Raw genomic sequence first — 15,740 nt, 5'->3', positions numbered from 1 at the left:
CATGGTTACCTTGTCAGGGTGCCATTTTGAGGTTCAGAAACAGAGAAGTTTCCACTAGTATCCAGTGATTTTAATGTTAAGTAGGACTTATTACTCGATGCGATTTTTCAGTTTATTCGAGTCCCTTCCGACGCTGCTGTTACTGGATGAACGCCAGGCAGCCGACTGGTACCCATAGCCCCCGTGTGTGACTCCGTAAAAGGTTCAGTGACTGACCTAAAAGGGTTGCCAGTCCCTGCCTGCTTTAAACTGCTCGACACGATTTCACCCAAGGCAGAGCCATAGGCTAAAAACGTTCCTTAAGGAACGGGAAAAAACCCATGTCACAGTAAACATCTTCCTTTTGAGTCGTTACTACTACATGGTAATGGAATACTGTTTCAAGTGTAAAACGCCCTGCCAGGTTTTCCCCTAGTGATCCCGAAACGAAGTTTGAACACTTTCTAGCCCGTAGGGCTGGTGTGCAGTCAGTTTTCATTAAGGGGCATGAAGGAAGCCAGTAAATTTTGTTGTATCAATAATTCGACAGGTGAGTCATGTTTATATGTAGTCAAAAAACATGTGTAGGTATCAGCTAAGGCCTCCAGCTAGACACACCTGGGGACTCACAGATGAGGAAGGCGACACTTCTGTCTGCACTCAAGTGCTGTCTATGGGGGAGAAAAGATAAAAATACAAAGTGGAATAGTATGTCAAGTAAGTCAGTGCAAAAGAACAAAATAGGGGAATGCAGAGGAAAAAGGAGTCTTCTAGGAATTCTTTTCATTGTGTGAGAGAAATGTTAAAAACGGTATCTTTAATTTTTAAAACTTAGATTAATGCCTAGTAAAAGATGATTGATTATAGTTCATGAGGTTGTATCCTTTATTGCATATTGTCTCTCCTCCCCATCTCATGTTTTCATTGTATATATAATATGAAGACTAATGTTTGATATCATGTGCATTGTTATTAAATCATTGTTAATAAGTATAAAATAATGATATTGGGTAATGTGGTTTTTCTGCCCATTCGGTCAAGCTTGTTAATCTGATAGACGGAGAGATGCAGATACCAATCTTTTGTATCTGTGCTAATTGGTTTTTGTCTGTGTTTTCAGCCCCTGAGATGTGTGTTTAAATTGCCTCCTCTGGTAGGATTGCGATTTTGTCAAATTTTGCTTTTACGTGTTTTGAGTAATAGTTAGTAGATATCTCGGTTGCTTTTAGAGGGACAGAGTTGTCCAGATAATCCAGTTCACTGCATTGTAAGGACTAAAAATCCTATTACCTTGACTGCATGAGCTACTAATAAACTGTGTAAAATGAACTCCAAGTACCTTGAAGCCTTTAGGAGAAGGATCTTAGTTATGCTAAACCTACAAATGTGAAAATAACCAATGTCACTATTTTAGGTGTTAATTTTATTATTTTTCAGAAAAGTAGGCATATATAGATTATAATTATATTGGCAGACAACTTTTTTTTTCAAGACCTCCTGCAATACGTTAGATCTACTTAACACCATTAAAACACAGTACAGCTATTCATTAAAAGCCTAATTATCATAGGCTTATTGCATAGGATCCGTTTCTAATCATCATAGCTTTTATCCTCATGATATGATGAAGTGGGTCTTTGATTTAAGTGACAGGTATTAGTTCAGTTGAGTTATCCCTTCCGAGGAGTTAATTAAGCAGAAAATAGCACCAGTCTTAGTGCTTGTGTAGTGTCCCACAGGGGGTCCCAGAGGGGCTGGGGCAGCTCTCGTCCGGGGAAAGAAGGTGAATTGGCCTGCCGGTCCCACTGAGTTTACCGAACACCGCGATGGTCACGGGCCCTTTTCAGCCTAGGCGCTCGAGTGGTTGTGGTTTTCTGCTCCTAGGAAGGAGTGTCTGCGAACGGACTGACAGTTGTGGTGTGAAGCACACGTGAAGGTTTTTGAGAGGGCCCGAATCTTAGCACCCCCCCCATTCAGGGGAAACGTTTCAGAACCTCACGAGAAATGAGACAAAGAGCAAGGCACGCGGGTTGAAAATGGCATGTGCGTATGTGATGAGAGCCAGGGGGGAGCACAGAGCTCATATCTATAGCCTTCCTGAAATTGAACTCCCACATTAGGGAATCTTAGCACCCCCCAGATGTAGCAACACTCGTACTTATGATGGGGGTGGGGGCGTATGGGAAGACAACTTGGGTGGGCGGGCCTGTGCCCAGGGAAAAGGGGGAGGCGTTGAGTGGCGCTCTTAGCATGCCCAGCATATTTTTTTTCCAATTTGCCAACTAGATGAAGCATTTTATTGCCCCTTGGGTAGAGTTGTGCTGAGGAACAGAGAGGTCAGAGGGTGGCATTAATGCATCCGAGCTGCATAGAGGGAAACCCAGGAGAGGGGAGGAGGCCTTCTCTCCAGTACTCGTCCTGAGAAGTGACATGTGTCCAAGTTTGAGGAAGTTCAGGTATCTCTGAGTGTCTTCTCTGGGAGCCTCACCATTCGTGCTATGTGATATTAATGATAACAGGAGGAGAAGCTAGCGCATTGGGAACTTACTACTCTTTATGACCGAGATTGGGCATTCGTGTGTGTCGTCTCATTTCATTTTCAGGCTGCTCGTGTTCTGTTATCTCTGCTCTCTGTTTTGTAGATGACAAAGCCGAGGCCCAGGGGTGAAAATGCCCAGGGATATGTAGCTGGTGGGGTGTGTCACTGTGGCTTGAACAGGAATATAATTCAGTGTTTTCTCATTTGTTTAAAAATATTTTTTAAAGAAAAATATATAAATTTGGGTTGGTTGCTACATACTGTAGCAATCCAAACAATGTACAAACGTTTAAAGTGGAATTCACGCAACCCTCACTGATTATAATCACAATTAACAAAGTATTCTGTATCTTTCTATGCCTTTCCTTTACAAGTATATTTATGCACATTTTTGTTAAACATGAGATTATATTCCACGTATAATACTTTAACATATTTTAAAATATTTTTAATTGATATATAACATATAAAATGCTCAGATACTTAGGGTGTATGGAATGCAAATATTTTCTCCCAGTCTAAGACACCGTGAGGCTTAATGGTGTCATGATCAGGAATTCATAATTTTGATGAGTTTAATTTAATAGTTATTCTTAGTGCCTTCTCTCCCTGTTCCCTGACCCAAGAAAACTTTGCCTATTTTAGAATAGTCAAGATACTCTTTTTTTTAAAAAAATATTTTAATTATTTTTAGAGAGAGGAGAAGGGAGGGAGAAAGAGAGGGAGAGAAACATCAGTGTGTGGTTGCCTCTCATGTGTCCCCTACTGGGGACCTGGCCCACAACCCAGGCATGTGCCCTGACTGGCAGTCAAACCAGCGACCCTTTGGTTCAAGGGCTGGTGCTCAATCCACTGAGTCACACCAGCCAGGGCTCAAGATACTCTTTATGATACCTTCCAGAAGATTTTGGGTTCCAGCTTTTACACCGAAGTCTGTGATTCATCTCAAATTCATCTGTGAATATCCAGTTGACCTAGATGTGTTTCATATGGTCCAGAATGTGCTCTAATGTGGTAACGTTTCATGTGACCTTGAGAAGAATGTGTTTCCTCCTTTTTCTGAGTAGACTTACGTATCAGAATGGGTTCACAGTGTTAGCCTGACTGCCTTTCTGCCTGCTTGTTTTGTCAGTTATCAAGAAAGTATATTGCATTTCCCAACTAAAATTATCTATTCTCTCAATTTGGTCATTTTTTTGCTTTGGATATTTTGAAGTTCTGTTGTTAGGGGCATACATATCTAGGATTGTTGTATCGTCTTGCTGAATGACTCTTTTACCATTGTGATTGAATGACTCTTTTACCATTGTGAAATGGCCATTATCCCCAAAGATATTCTTTGCTTTGAAATATGCTTTTCTGAAGTAATTATTGAGGTATAGTCAATAAATAAAATTGTAAGCTATTTCAAGGGTACAAAGCGATGATTTGATGTATGTATACATTTTGAAAGCATTCCTCCATTGAGTTAGTTAACACCTCAGTCACCTCACGTGTTTACCTATTTTGGTGAGGACATTTACATTCTATTCTTTTAGCAAATTTCAATTATTCAGCCTTATCACCCGTGGTCACCATACTTCACATTGAATCCTCAGACCTTATTCAGTCTTGTGGCTGAAGTTTTGTAACCTTTTACCAACATCTCCCTATCTCCCCACCCCCTTTACCTTTGACTTTGAAAGGCGTGGTTTACCTTTTTTCTTTTCTGTTGGTGCTTTCAACATGCCGTTCCACTGCCTTCTGGTCTGCACTGGTTCTCGATGAGCAGTCGCCCGTCATCCTCATCATTGTGTCTTGCTACATAATGTTTTTTTTTTTTCCTCTAGCTGCTTTTAAGGTTTCACTTTTATTACTGGTTTTTAGCAATTTGATGATGATTTGCCTCAGTGTGGTTTTTGTTTGTTTCTTCTGCTTGGGTTCATTGACTTTCTTAGATTTAGAGTTTTTATGAATTTGGAAATTTTGCATCTAGTATTTCTTTCAAATGGTATTTTTCTGCCCCCCCTCCAGCTCTTCCACACCACCCGCACTCTGTGGGGATTCTCAGTGCGTGTGTAGGAGGTCGTGTGAAGTTGGTCCCTCGTTTACCGGTGCTCTGTTCTCTTTTGTCAACCTTGTTACTCTCCGTGTTTATTTTGGGTAGTTTTAATTGATTATTGCTGTGTCTTCAAGTTCACTGATCATTTACTCTGTAGAGTCTAATCTGTTAGTCCAGTCTAGTGTATTTCCCATATAGAAAGATGTGTTGCTTATCTCTAGCCTCTTGATTTGGGTCATTTTTGTGTCTTCTGCTTCTCTCTTTATCATGTTATGTTTTCCTCTTGAATATATGGACTATATTAATAACAACCATTCTAATATATTTTACTTCAAATTCTGCCATGTGCCATTTCTGTTGATTGACTTCTTATTCTTTTGAGTCCTGTTTTCCTGCTTCTTTGCACATGTTCTAATATTTGACTGATTTCAGGCATTGTGACTTTTATATTCAGTGCTGGAGTTTTCCTGAATTCTTTTAAGTGTTTTTGTCCTTTTCCTTGGACTCATTTGCATGTGAACAGTTTGCCCGCTTTTGAGGCTGGACTTTCAGCATCGTTAGGACAACCCAGAACCGCCCTTAGGGTTGGTCTGGTCACCCCACGGATGCTATGCCTTTCTTAGGATTTTCCCTTAGTGTCCCCTATGTAGGCGGCCTTTGGCCAATTTTTTGTACTAATTATTCCCAGCCCTGGGTGATTTCTTAGGATTATTCTGCCTGCTCCTTATGGCTTTAAAATGACTGTCCAATCTTGTTATGCTTATGTTGTTTATCTTCCATATTATTTCAGCCTTCTTATTAAAATAGAGTCATATCATGCTGGGTTATTGGTAATAGTTTCCCAGTAGCCTGAAAGAACGATCATACTTTCTGAGACACCCAACACATCCATGGGCAGGCAGTGTCCTCCTGGCATGAAGCCTTCGTGTGCTGTAGTTATGAGAAAATGACATGCGTGTTTTCACACCGAGTAATACCCATTCTCTTCCCCTTGTTCTCTGCACCCCCGCTCCCCAGGAAGAACGTGTCGTGAATCACATGGCCGCAAAGATCGTCGAAAACGTCTGCACCACCTTCTCTGCCCAGGCCCAGGGCTTCATCACAGGGGAAGTCGGGCCTGCCCTGTGGCACCTCTTCAGACACTCCACGGTGGATTCTCTCAGGATAACAGCTGTCTCGGTAAGCTGGAGCATCTTTGGGGGTCTATTTGGGTGTGTTTGAACACCAAGTTTGCATAGGCTATGGGGTTCATTTAATTGAGCAGGCAGGAAATAGCAATCTCAGAGAACTAGTTGGTGAGGACAATAACCTGGTTTTCTCCTGAAGAGGAATTTTCAAAACGGGCCCCGGGAAACCCTGGCGTTGTGAGGAAACTGTGAGGCCCTCGTGGGCCCGTGGCGTTACGGTTTTACAACCACTTGGAGGTGGCAGTGGAGACACCGGACCGTGGATCGGGTGCAGGGTTCGGACCAATCTGTTTGTACTGCGTCCTTCCTTCCCCAGTGAGCTCCCTGTTGCAGGTTTTAGATTAAATAGAGGTGTCACGTGGTTCAAGTGAGTTCCTTTTCAGGCCTCTGTGGCTTTCCAGGTTTTGTATTGCGGTTGGTAGTCTCCTGCTTTGCTCACATGGTCCTGATAACTGGTACGAAGGCACCCACGGATGACGGTGTGTTGGCATGGTTGTGTCAGTGCAGGAGTCTCCTGAAGCAGTACAACCCTTTCTCACGTAATCTGTTGAAATACCTTGATCACTAATATCTTCTGAACTGTCCGCATTGTGTGGCACCTTCGCCATGTTGCTCGCGTCTGGTGGCTCATTCTGGTGCTTCTCACGGTGGCAGTTTCCTACCCTCCCCCCTCTTTCCTTAAGCCTCCAACCCCCGTTTTCCTCCTGCGTCCTTTCCTCACCGCATGGTCCACGGACGACTTTCCTGCTTACTTCCCGGAGGAAAATGGAAACAGCCCGTGGGAGTTACCCGTACTTAGCCTGCCGGGTCAGTAGCCTGCCCGGTCAGTAGCCTGCACGGTCAGTAGCCTGCACGGTCGGTAGCCCGCCCGGTCAGTAGCCCGCCCGGTCGGTAGCCTGCCCTGTACGCCCACACCTGCCCTCTCCCAGTTCTTTCCCTCCTGTCGCCATCGATGAGCCGTCCCTTCCTCTGTCAGAGACAGGCCTCTCGTGTTGCCCCAGATCTTCTTCCTGTTCACCTTTTTGGGGGCCTAACTCAAATGGTTATTTTTGCTCTTTCCTAAGCGCCCCCCTCACACACACACACCCCCGCGCGTCCTCTGGCACAGCCATACTTGTTTATAAAGCATTATTGTCACAAACGATTGCTCCTTTTTGGCCCATTTCATCTTCAACCCAATCTGGTATCTGTCCTGAAAATGTCACTGAAGCTGATCCTGTTGTGATCTGTAATGACTTTGATGTTGCCAAATCCTGTGGATATTTATGGGTATGTTTCAGTTCTTATCTTAAATTTACCTAAGAAAAGATCAAGGACTAATAATCATGCTCACTGAATATCATTAGGTAAAGGGTATATGCCATCCATCACACACACGCACACGCACACACACACACCTCTGCTTCAGGAGCCACACGATCTCCAAATTCCAAAATCTAATTACGGTGCAAATCATTACAGCGAAGCTGTCACAGACAGTTAGTTACGAAGTGTATACCAGTGAGCTCTCTCCGGGCGTCTTGGAATCATACCATAAGGCATCCATTTTAATCCTGGGCCTTAAAAAAAAAAACCCCAAAACTTGTCTTGCTTTAATTGGGTTAATGTTCTCATATTTATCTTTATATCAGCATGTTTTTTTTCTTGGCAAAATTTTGTCCAGTTGTTCCCACCAAAGTCTTGTACTTTCTAGCCCTTTATTCATCCGACACATTAAATTTCACTTTTTCATCTCGGGCTACTTGTATTTGGTTCTTAGCATTCATCTAAATAATTAATTTTTTCTTGCAATTTTGCCAATTACCCCTCCCAATGTCCTTCTTTTCTATTCTGCTCCAGGATCCTATTCAGTAGCGTGCGTTATATATCATTTTTGTGTCTTTTTAGTGTCTTCCCGTGTGAAACAGTGCCTCAGCCTTTCTGTGTCCTTCACGTATGTACAGTTTTAAAGAATGCAGGGCTTTTCTTCTGCACAGTGGGCCCACCCTGGGCTTGTCTGGTGCTTCCTCATGAAGCCTCCTGAGCACCACTGAGGAGTCCACCTGTCCCACGTCCTCCCTGGTGGCTGCCCTAGGGTGACCGCCCGTTTGTGTCATTCTTTGTATATGGTAGATTGGCGAATATTTTCTATAAAGGGCCAGGTAATAAATACCTTGTGTTTTGTCGGCCACACACAGTCTCTGTGGCATCTTTTTGTTTGTTTGTTTTCTGCACCCCTTTGAAAATGTCAAAACCATTCTTACACAGTTCACGAGTTGTACAGAGACCGGCCTCTGGTGTCGGCTGGGGTTCTGTTGCGGGAAGCCCTTTCCTTTCTGGCACACGTGTGTATGTATCTGTGTCATTATGGTCGTCGAAGGCTATTTTATCCAGGGGACTTTAGGGTGATACTACCACTGTTAGGATTTATTGTTAGATGTTCAAGTCCTTCTGGATGTGGCCAGCGTGACCCCTCCAAGCTGGCTTCTGTGTTCTGTTGACCTATTTGTATCATTGTTTGAGCTTTTCTTTACTTGTTGACACCATGTAATGTTCTAGGCTAATTTTGTGTTTTCTTTCTGCTGGCCCTGGGATCCATCGTGTCTCCAAGGAGCCTTTGGTATTGAGGAACCAAGATCTGGGTATTCTTTGCACTTACTGCTTGCTGTGGGTGTCACTGCAACTTGGCCTTCTTAACACAGAACTAGAAAAAACCATGTGCTTATATACAGATAAATATATATAAATATATGACTACGTGTTTGGAACAAGACTCATGCATTCACACTGATACTCCCAACTGTAATCCAGTACCTTCGGATTCTTTCTGTGATGTTAAATCCCTTCTCAGACAAAGAGAAAACTGGCTCCCGTTATTCTAAATATGTTTACTGGCTTTTCCCCCTCAGTTAATGTATGCGTTCAGTGTGACAGACTCCACCCACTCTGGCCACCTGTGCTGAGTCATCCGCCGTCTCCCTGCCACGGCCACTCTGCTTCCTTGGCCACTTGGGCTCGGTGTCCCCTCCCCCCTCGTTGCCCCCTTTCCTCAGACTCTAATATGTTCCCCGTGGGAAGGGAAGCTAAGACAAGATGCATTAGGGGGAATGAAGGGTTAGGTGTCACTCTCGATACTTTCCTTTCCCTTAACTCCTTCCATGTCACTGTTTCCACCCAGCTAATTAGCCTGTCCTGTGATTCTAATTCACGTGTGTCCCTCAGATCTATCTACCTCGCTCTGCGGCTCTGCTTCTGCCCCCACAGTCCAGGCCACCGCCGTCTGTCACCTGGGCCACTGAAGTGGCCTCCTAATTGCTCTTCCCATGGCTGGTCCGATCGGCTCTACTGACAGTTCTCCACACAGACCAAATGTCACAAAATCACACCTTCTCCTCTCCCTGCTGAGCCTTCAACAGCTTTCCACCATTTTCCTTAAAGGGTTATTAATATTTTATGTAAAGTACTAGGCAGAAGTTAAGGACTGGCTGGTGCTTTCAGCTTTGGGGTAATGTTTAGTGTTTAAAGCTGTTAGCGCATTTCACACAGTCCATTACTTAGGTTAGCTTACTTTATTGTAATTCCTTATAGACTGTGAATTCCTGGAACGTCAGGACCAGGTTTTGCTCATCTGTTACACCGAAGCCATCTTTCGATGGTGAGTTAGGGTTTATCCTGCAAAGAAGGTTTGAGAAGGAGCTTCCCTTTCCCCACCGTGAGTAGAGGACGGGCAGGTAATGACATTAAAGGTCCCTGGTTACTGGGAGACAAGGAAAGTAGGTCACTAGTGGGATGCAGACTCCGGTGTGAGGTTATCGTTCGGGGCCCTACAACAAAGCTGTGCCAACGGTCCTGACCCCAGGAAAGTCGGATCTGCCCTGTGGACAGGCGTAGGTGAGGGTTTGTCACATACGGAGGTTGGAGAAACTGAAGATACACCTTCTGAAGTCGCTCCACACATGTTCTTAGCAGGGATGACGGTGGCTTCCTTCCCAGCATGCCTTACGGAGCTGAACTTCCTTGTTGCTTTCTTTTCCTGTGTTCACGGCTCGGGAATGTGCCCTGGAGGTTAAGGAACCCATTTGGTGCTAAAGATCAGAAGTAGCTGATTAATTGACTAGAGTGGACGTACAATATTGTGTTTGTTTCAGGTGTGCAACACAGTGATTAGAGATTTATGTACCCTACAAAGTGATCCCTGTGATAGTTTCGGGGTTCTTCACAAAACCTTCAAGACCTTGGGGTGATCTGGCCCCTGCCCACCTCTTTTTCCACATCTCATAACTCTCATTGCCTCCCATCAGTTTCAACACACTTGCGGTCTGACATTTTCTAGAATTTCTGGAACCTACGCACTTTTCTGCAGGCCCTTCCCCCTGTTGTTCCCGACACCTGGGGTGCTTTTCTCGAGGTGGAGTCCTCATTTTCCAGGCCTCAGCTTAAATGTCACCTTCTCAGTTGGGACACCCTGGCCCCTCGTGTCTCACTGTTGTCCATCATCACCGTGGCGACAGCTGAGTGGATGTAATTTATGACTCTGCATTTTTTCCCACTGAGCGTCAGTTGCAGGGAGGGAGGAGCCTTGTTCCTCCCGCTCCCTCTGAACACACGTGGCAGGAGCACGGTAGGCAGCCGGGGACCCAGGGACCGAACGAGCACTGGCTGGAGGGTCGCATGGCTCTGCATCGAGGCACCAACCTGCTCCTTGTCCCACTTGTAATAGTCTGAGTCTGGGCCCTGTCGCTCATTTTCTGCCTCATTTGTCCACGTCCTCTCCTGGCCCCGCTGATTACCCATGCAGTCCCCAGGCCTGCGGCACCCACACCACCTGGGAGCTTGTTGGAAATACAGGTTTGGGGGCCCAGACCTGCTGAATTAGAGTCTCTGGTAAGGGTGGTCTGCATTTCAGTGAGTCCAAGGCTGCTAAGGTTGAGGGCCACTGCGCTAGACCTTGGGGCTCTTGGAGAACACTGGCATGGCTTGGAGTGAAAGGCGGCCGGTTTCTCCCTCCCGCTTGGGAGTGGCCTCGTCACTGAGGGAGTGGTGTTCAGAGGGAGTGGATCTGGCTTGGTGGAAGGTATTGGATGGATAAAAAAATTCCTAGAATTGTTAGAATTGCAGAGAATCTCTGTGAACCCTAGTGGGGACCTGAGGGATCTGTGGGAGTGGATGGAGTGAACTGGTTCCTACCAGGGAGAGGACCGAGTAGTCACAGTTACTGCGGTGCTGAGCTGGGGGGTGTAGAAAGGGAAGGATTTGGCAGGGTAGGCGGAGGCTTTTTAAGCATCATCGATTTTTTCTTCTCTTTCCATTCTCTGCCCCTGTTCTTATGTGGCTTAAAATCTCTTGGATTGGATGAGAGTGGGTGTAGTTTGAAAAATCTCCCAACGCGATTTTGCTGTGACATCAAAAAATCATTCAAAAGACAAAAAAGAAATGGTTCTTAAATTTCTTATTCCGTGGTGATTGTGTTCATGATGCTAATAGATATACAGCCTTCTCTTTTGAATCAGTCTGTCTCTTGGAAAGCTTTATCAAACAGACTGTCAGAAATTCTAGAGGCAATTCAGCGTTCTTTCTGAACAAACTTTGAAGTGAATTTTGAACTGGAACTATTCTTCCCAGTTTTAAGATGTCTTCTCTGTTTTAAAAAGTAAATACTTCAAAGCTAAATAACTGAAAATCAAACCCGAGATTTGATTTCTTTTTTGAGTCAGATCTTAGAAACACTAATGTGTGTGTGCTTAAGCCTCCGGGAAGCGCCCACTGGGTTTGATATCCAGGGTGACCGGTTACGGGGAAAGTGTTAGGGTTCTGAGCAGCATTCTGAAGCCCAGACCATTCCAGTCGGCCCTGTACGACCTTGAGTACACTCAGTAGTGGTCTTGACAGGACTTTCATCACGAAATGACCCATGCATACTTGGGGTCACTTTATATCTATTTTATATCAGCAGTCATTTTTGCTGATGAGACTTACCATTTCTCTGTATCAGAGTCATGTTGGGAGAACCCCGAATTTGCTTGAAAAGTTCCGATGGTAGCATGACGTTTAAGGGCTCTGTCTAAAATGTTATCTTTAAATCCTTGGATTATTAAAATAATATACCAATTCTGTTTTGATTTTATACATAGCCATTTTCATAGATTTATTCCAAATGAAATTTTTAACTGTTCACTTTCAGAGTCAGATTTTTTAGTGAATTTATTTTTCACGTTCTTGTTTCTAGTTATTAGCTGCTACTTTTGTGTTGAAATGTACACAACTTGGGTTTTCAACTTGAAGAACCTGACTTTCAGACCTTCTAAACCATGATATCCAGTTTTGATCCATTCATAGCTCCTCAGAAATAGGAGGAGAGACAGAAATGCTGTTTGAAAGGTGTTCAAAGCAGGGGTTGTATCGTGGAATTTCATTCCAATATGACTACCTGTAAATGAGTGCAAATTTCTGGTGTAAATTAGAAATGGGGTCAGTGGTTATATTTTCAGCTTTGATGAGATGTAACTGACACACAACATTGTGTAAGCTTAGGTGTCTAACACGTTCATTTGGTGCTTCCCCATTGCACACTGATTACCGCCACAGTGTTAGCTAATGCCTGCATCCCGTCCCCTCCCGTCCCCTCCCATCCCAGTTATTTCTTTTTTGTGGCCAACAGTTAAGTTCTATTTTGGTAGCAACTTCCAAGTATATACTACAACATTATTAACTATGATCACTGTACTCCACGTTATATCCCCAGAACTTGCTCACCTTACAGCTGGAAGCTGGTGCCCTGTGACCGACATCTCCCCATTTCCCTCGCCCCCTTGCCCCTGACCAACACCATTCTCTCCTCTGTTCCTGTGAGCCGAGCTTTGTAAGATTCTACATGCAGGTAGTTTCTTATAGTACGTGTCTGTCTCCATCTGCCTTCTTTCCCTCAGCAGAATGCCCTCCAGGTCCCCTTCATGTTGTCACAAATGGCAGGGTTTCCTTCTGTCTTGTGGCTAAGAAATAGTGCATTGTATGCATGTCCCACATTTTTGATCTCCGCACATTCATCTGTTGCTGGACACGTAGGTGGATCCCTGCCTTGGCTTTGCGACACGGATGCTGCAGCAAACATGGGGTGTCAGTTTGAGACCCTGTTTCATTTGTGGCGGATTATTAAGGCAAGACGTCCGCAAGTGTCCCATGTGGTAGTTCCGCGAGGAGAGGGCACTTTTTCTTTTCTAGGGAACCGCATATATTTAGGGCTTTGCAGATGTTTGTTTTTCAGTGTATTTGTAATTCAGTGTGTTTCTGAAGTAACTTCAGAAATGGTAGTAAATATATATACACAATATTAATAAAGTAAACTTTTCTTGTCAATGCTTATTTCCATGTAGTAATTTTTTTTTGGTTTGAGAAGATGTTTACTTCAGTGAAATCCCATCAAATATTATCTCATAGAAAGGGTTCAAAACAGCCACCTCTCCTTAATTTTCATACAGTAAAAACATAGAGAAAAATACTGAGCCTTAAAATGTCTCATACAGTCCTGGCATTGGGATGTAATTCATATTCTAATAAAATAACGTGCATTTATTTGAAAAATTTGAACAGCACAGACATAACAGATGGAAGACTCTTGCTTGTGCTGTTTCTCCCGCTCACCTCCCTGGCTCCCACCCAAGACACAGTGCCGGAAGCCAGGAGAACGGCCCTGCAGGCCTTCCGTTCTCTGCGTGTGTTACCTTCCCCTTGCTGGTGACGTACAGTGAGGTATCATTAGCATTTCCATAAAGATTGGAAATAAGCATAACAGAAGTACATTGACTTTAAACATTTCACGTCGGTGGCAGATGGACTTTATACCAATCGATACTTCTTTTCCTTATTTTATCAAAAGGAATAACTTTGAAAAGAAGTTCACTTTTCAAGATAGAGACATATTTAATTTTTTTCCTGAGATGTTCAAGAAATGACAGTGTGTTTCAAAGTCTTTATCTATTCTCTTCCTCCTGCCTTCCTTTCTTTTGACATCACAATATTTCTAACAGTTTATCTTGTACTTGCTCCTTTCATTATTAATCAGGGTTATAAATCTCTTTCAAATACAGATCAGGAAGGAGGTTATAAGACATTCATTGTAGTGAATGTTTTTGTAACATTATTTCTGGCTTAAGTTTATTTCTCTTTTTGAAGTCTCCCATGTACACTCAGAATATGACCAACCCTCTCTTTTGCTTAAAGTTTTTGAAGTCTTCGCTTTGTGCATGGCAGCAACCTTCTTTCTTTCTTTTTTAATATATTATATTGATTATGCCATTACAGTTCTATTCCCCCCTTCACTCCCCTCCACCCTGCACACCCCCTCCCACCCACATTCCCCCCTTTAGTTTATGACCACGTGTCTCAAGTTCTTTAGATTCTATATTTCCCATACTATTCTTGCCCTCCCCCCTATCTATTTTCTACCTACCATCTATGCTACTTATTTTCTGTACCTTCTCCCCCTTCTCCTTCTCCCACTCCCCTGTTGCTAACCCTCCATGTGATCTTCATTTCTATGGTTCTGCTCCTGATCTAGCTGTCCTCTTAGTTTGCTTTTGTTTTAGGTGTGGTTCTTAATAACTGTGAGTTTGCTGTCCTTTCACTGTTCATCTTTTTTATCTTCTTTTTCTTAGATAAGTCCCTTTAACATTTTATATAGTAAGGGCTTGGTGATGATGAACTCCTTGAATTTGATCTTATCTGAGAAGCACTTTCTCTGTCCTTCCATTCTAAATGAAAGCTTTGCTGGAAAGAGCAATCTTGGATGTAGGTCTTTGGATTTCATGACTTGGAATATTTCTTTCCAGCCCCTTCTTGCCTCTAAGGTCTCTTTTGAGAAATCTGCTGACAGTCTGATGGCAAGTTCTTTGTAGGTGACTGTCCCCTTATCTCTTGCTGCTTCTAGAATTCTCTCCTTCATTTTAATCTTGGCTAATGTAATTATGATGTGCCTTGGTGTGTTCCTTCTTGGGTCCAACTTCTTTGGGACTCTCTGAGCTTCCTGGATTTCCTGGAAGTCTATTTCCTTTGCCAGATTGGGGAAGTTCTCCTTTATTATTTGTTCAAATAAGTTTTCCACTCGTGGCTGTTCCTCTTCCCCTTTTGGTACCCCTATAATTCGGATGTTGGAATGTTTAAAGATGTCCTGGAGGTTCCTAAGCCTCTCCTCATTTTTTCGAATTCTTGTTTCTTCATATTTTTCTGTTTGGTCATTTTTTTTCCTTCTTCTGGTCCACTCCTTTGCTTTAAGTCCCAGTTTCCTTTCCATTACTGTTGGTTTCCTGTGCATTTCCCTTCATTTCAATTAGTTTAGTCTTCATATGTTCCTCTAATTTGTGACTAAAATCAACCAGTTCTGTGAGCATCCTGATCACCAGTGTTTTGAACTGTGTGTCTGAAAGTTTGGCTATTTCTTCATCGCTTAGATTTATCGGCTCTGGGGCTCTGAGTTGTTCTTGAGCCATGTTTTGATCTGTTTGTGCCTGTTACGTATGAGGAGTGGAGCCTTAGTTGTTCACCAGGGTGGGGCCACCCAGGTCGCTGGATTGTGATGCTGTATGTGGGGCCGGGGTCAGAGAGGGACAATGGCGGTTTCCTCTTCCATTTCCCACCGCTGGGGCCTGTGTGGTCCATTTTACTGCTTGCTCTTTCACTGGTTTATCTGTACGCGGATGTGTGACCACAGTCAGCCCTCAGTGGGTCAATCACTGTGCGCCCTCAGTGGGTCCGCCCGCTACTCCACACCTGGGATCCGCCCACGGCTGCTGGTGCACCTGGGTCGCACGGGTTGGTCTGTTGGATCTTTCCTGCCTGACCCTGCTCTGCTGCTGGCTCTGCCCCTCTTACCGGTTTGGCTGAAGGGTTTGTTGTTGTCAGACTTCCATATAGTTCAATTTTCTGTGGTTTGGCTGCGTTTTTGTTGCTAAAACTTTGTTGTTTTTAAAGTTGGTTGTGTGAGAAGGCACAGTGCTTCCACCTACGCCTCCATCTTGGTGGA

General features: G+C 43.9%; 1 protein-coding gene across 7 annotated transcripts in view; it reads left to right on the top strand.

Moving 5' to 3' along the window:
* ULK4 (unc-51 like kinase 4) overlaps positions 1 to 15,740 on the top strand; it is a 316,223-nt gene that overhangs the window by 67,416 nt on the left and 233,067 nt on the right. For all 7 annotated transcript variants that reach the window (XM_053669534.1, XM_037148358.2, XM_053669531.1 and 4 more), the window contains exon 20: positions 5,577 to 5,738. In XM_053669534.1, coding sequence (XP_053525509.1) covers positions 5,577 to 5,738 — 162 coding nt within the window. The remainder of the gene's footprint in view (positions 1 to 5,576; positions 5,739 to 15,740) is intronic.

This window comes from Artibeus jamaicensis, unplaced genomic scaffold (genome assembly GCF_021234435.1).
Source record: "Artibeus jamaicensis isolate MK-2021 breed Jamaican fruit bat unplaced genomic scaffold, CSHL_Jam_final contig_519, whole genome shotgun sequence".
NCBI classification, from domain to species: domain Eukaryota; kingdom Metazoa; phylum Chordata; class Mammalia; order Chiroptera; family Phyllostomidae; genus Artibeus; species Artibeus jamaicensis.
Note: the sequence above shows the minus strand (reverse complement) of the source record. Positions and strands in the feature narration are given on the sequence as shown.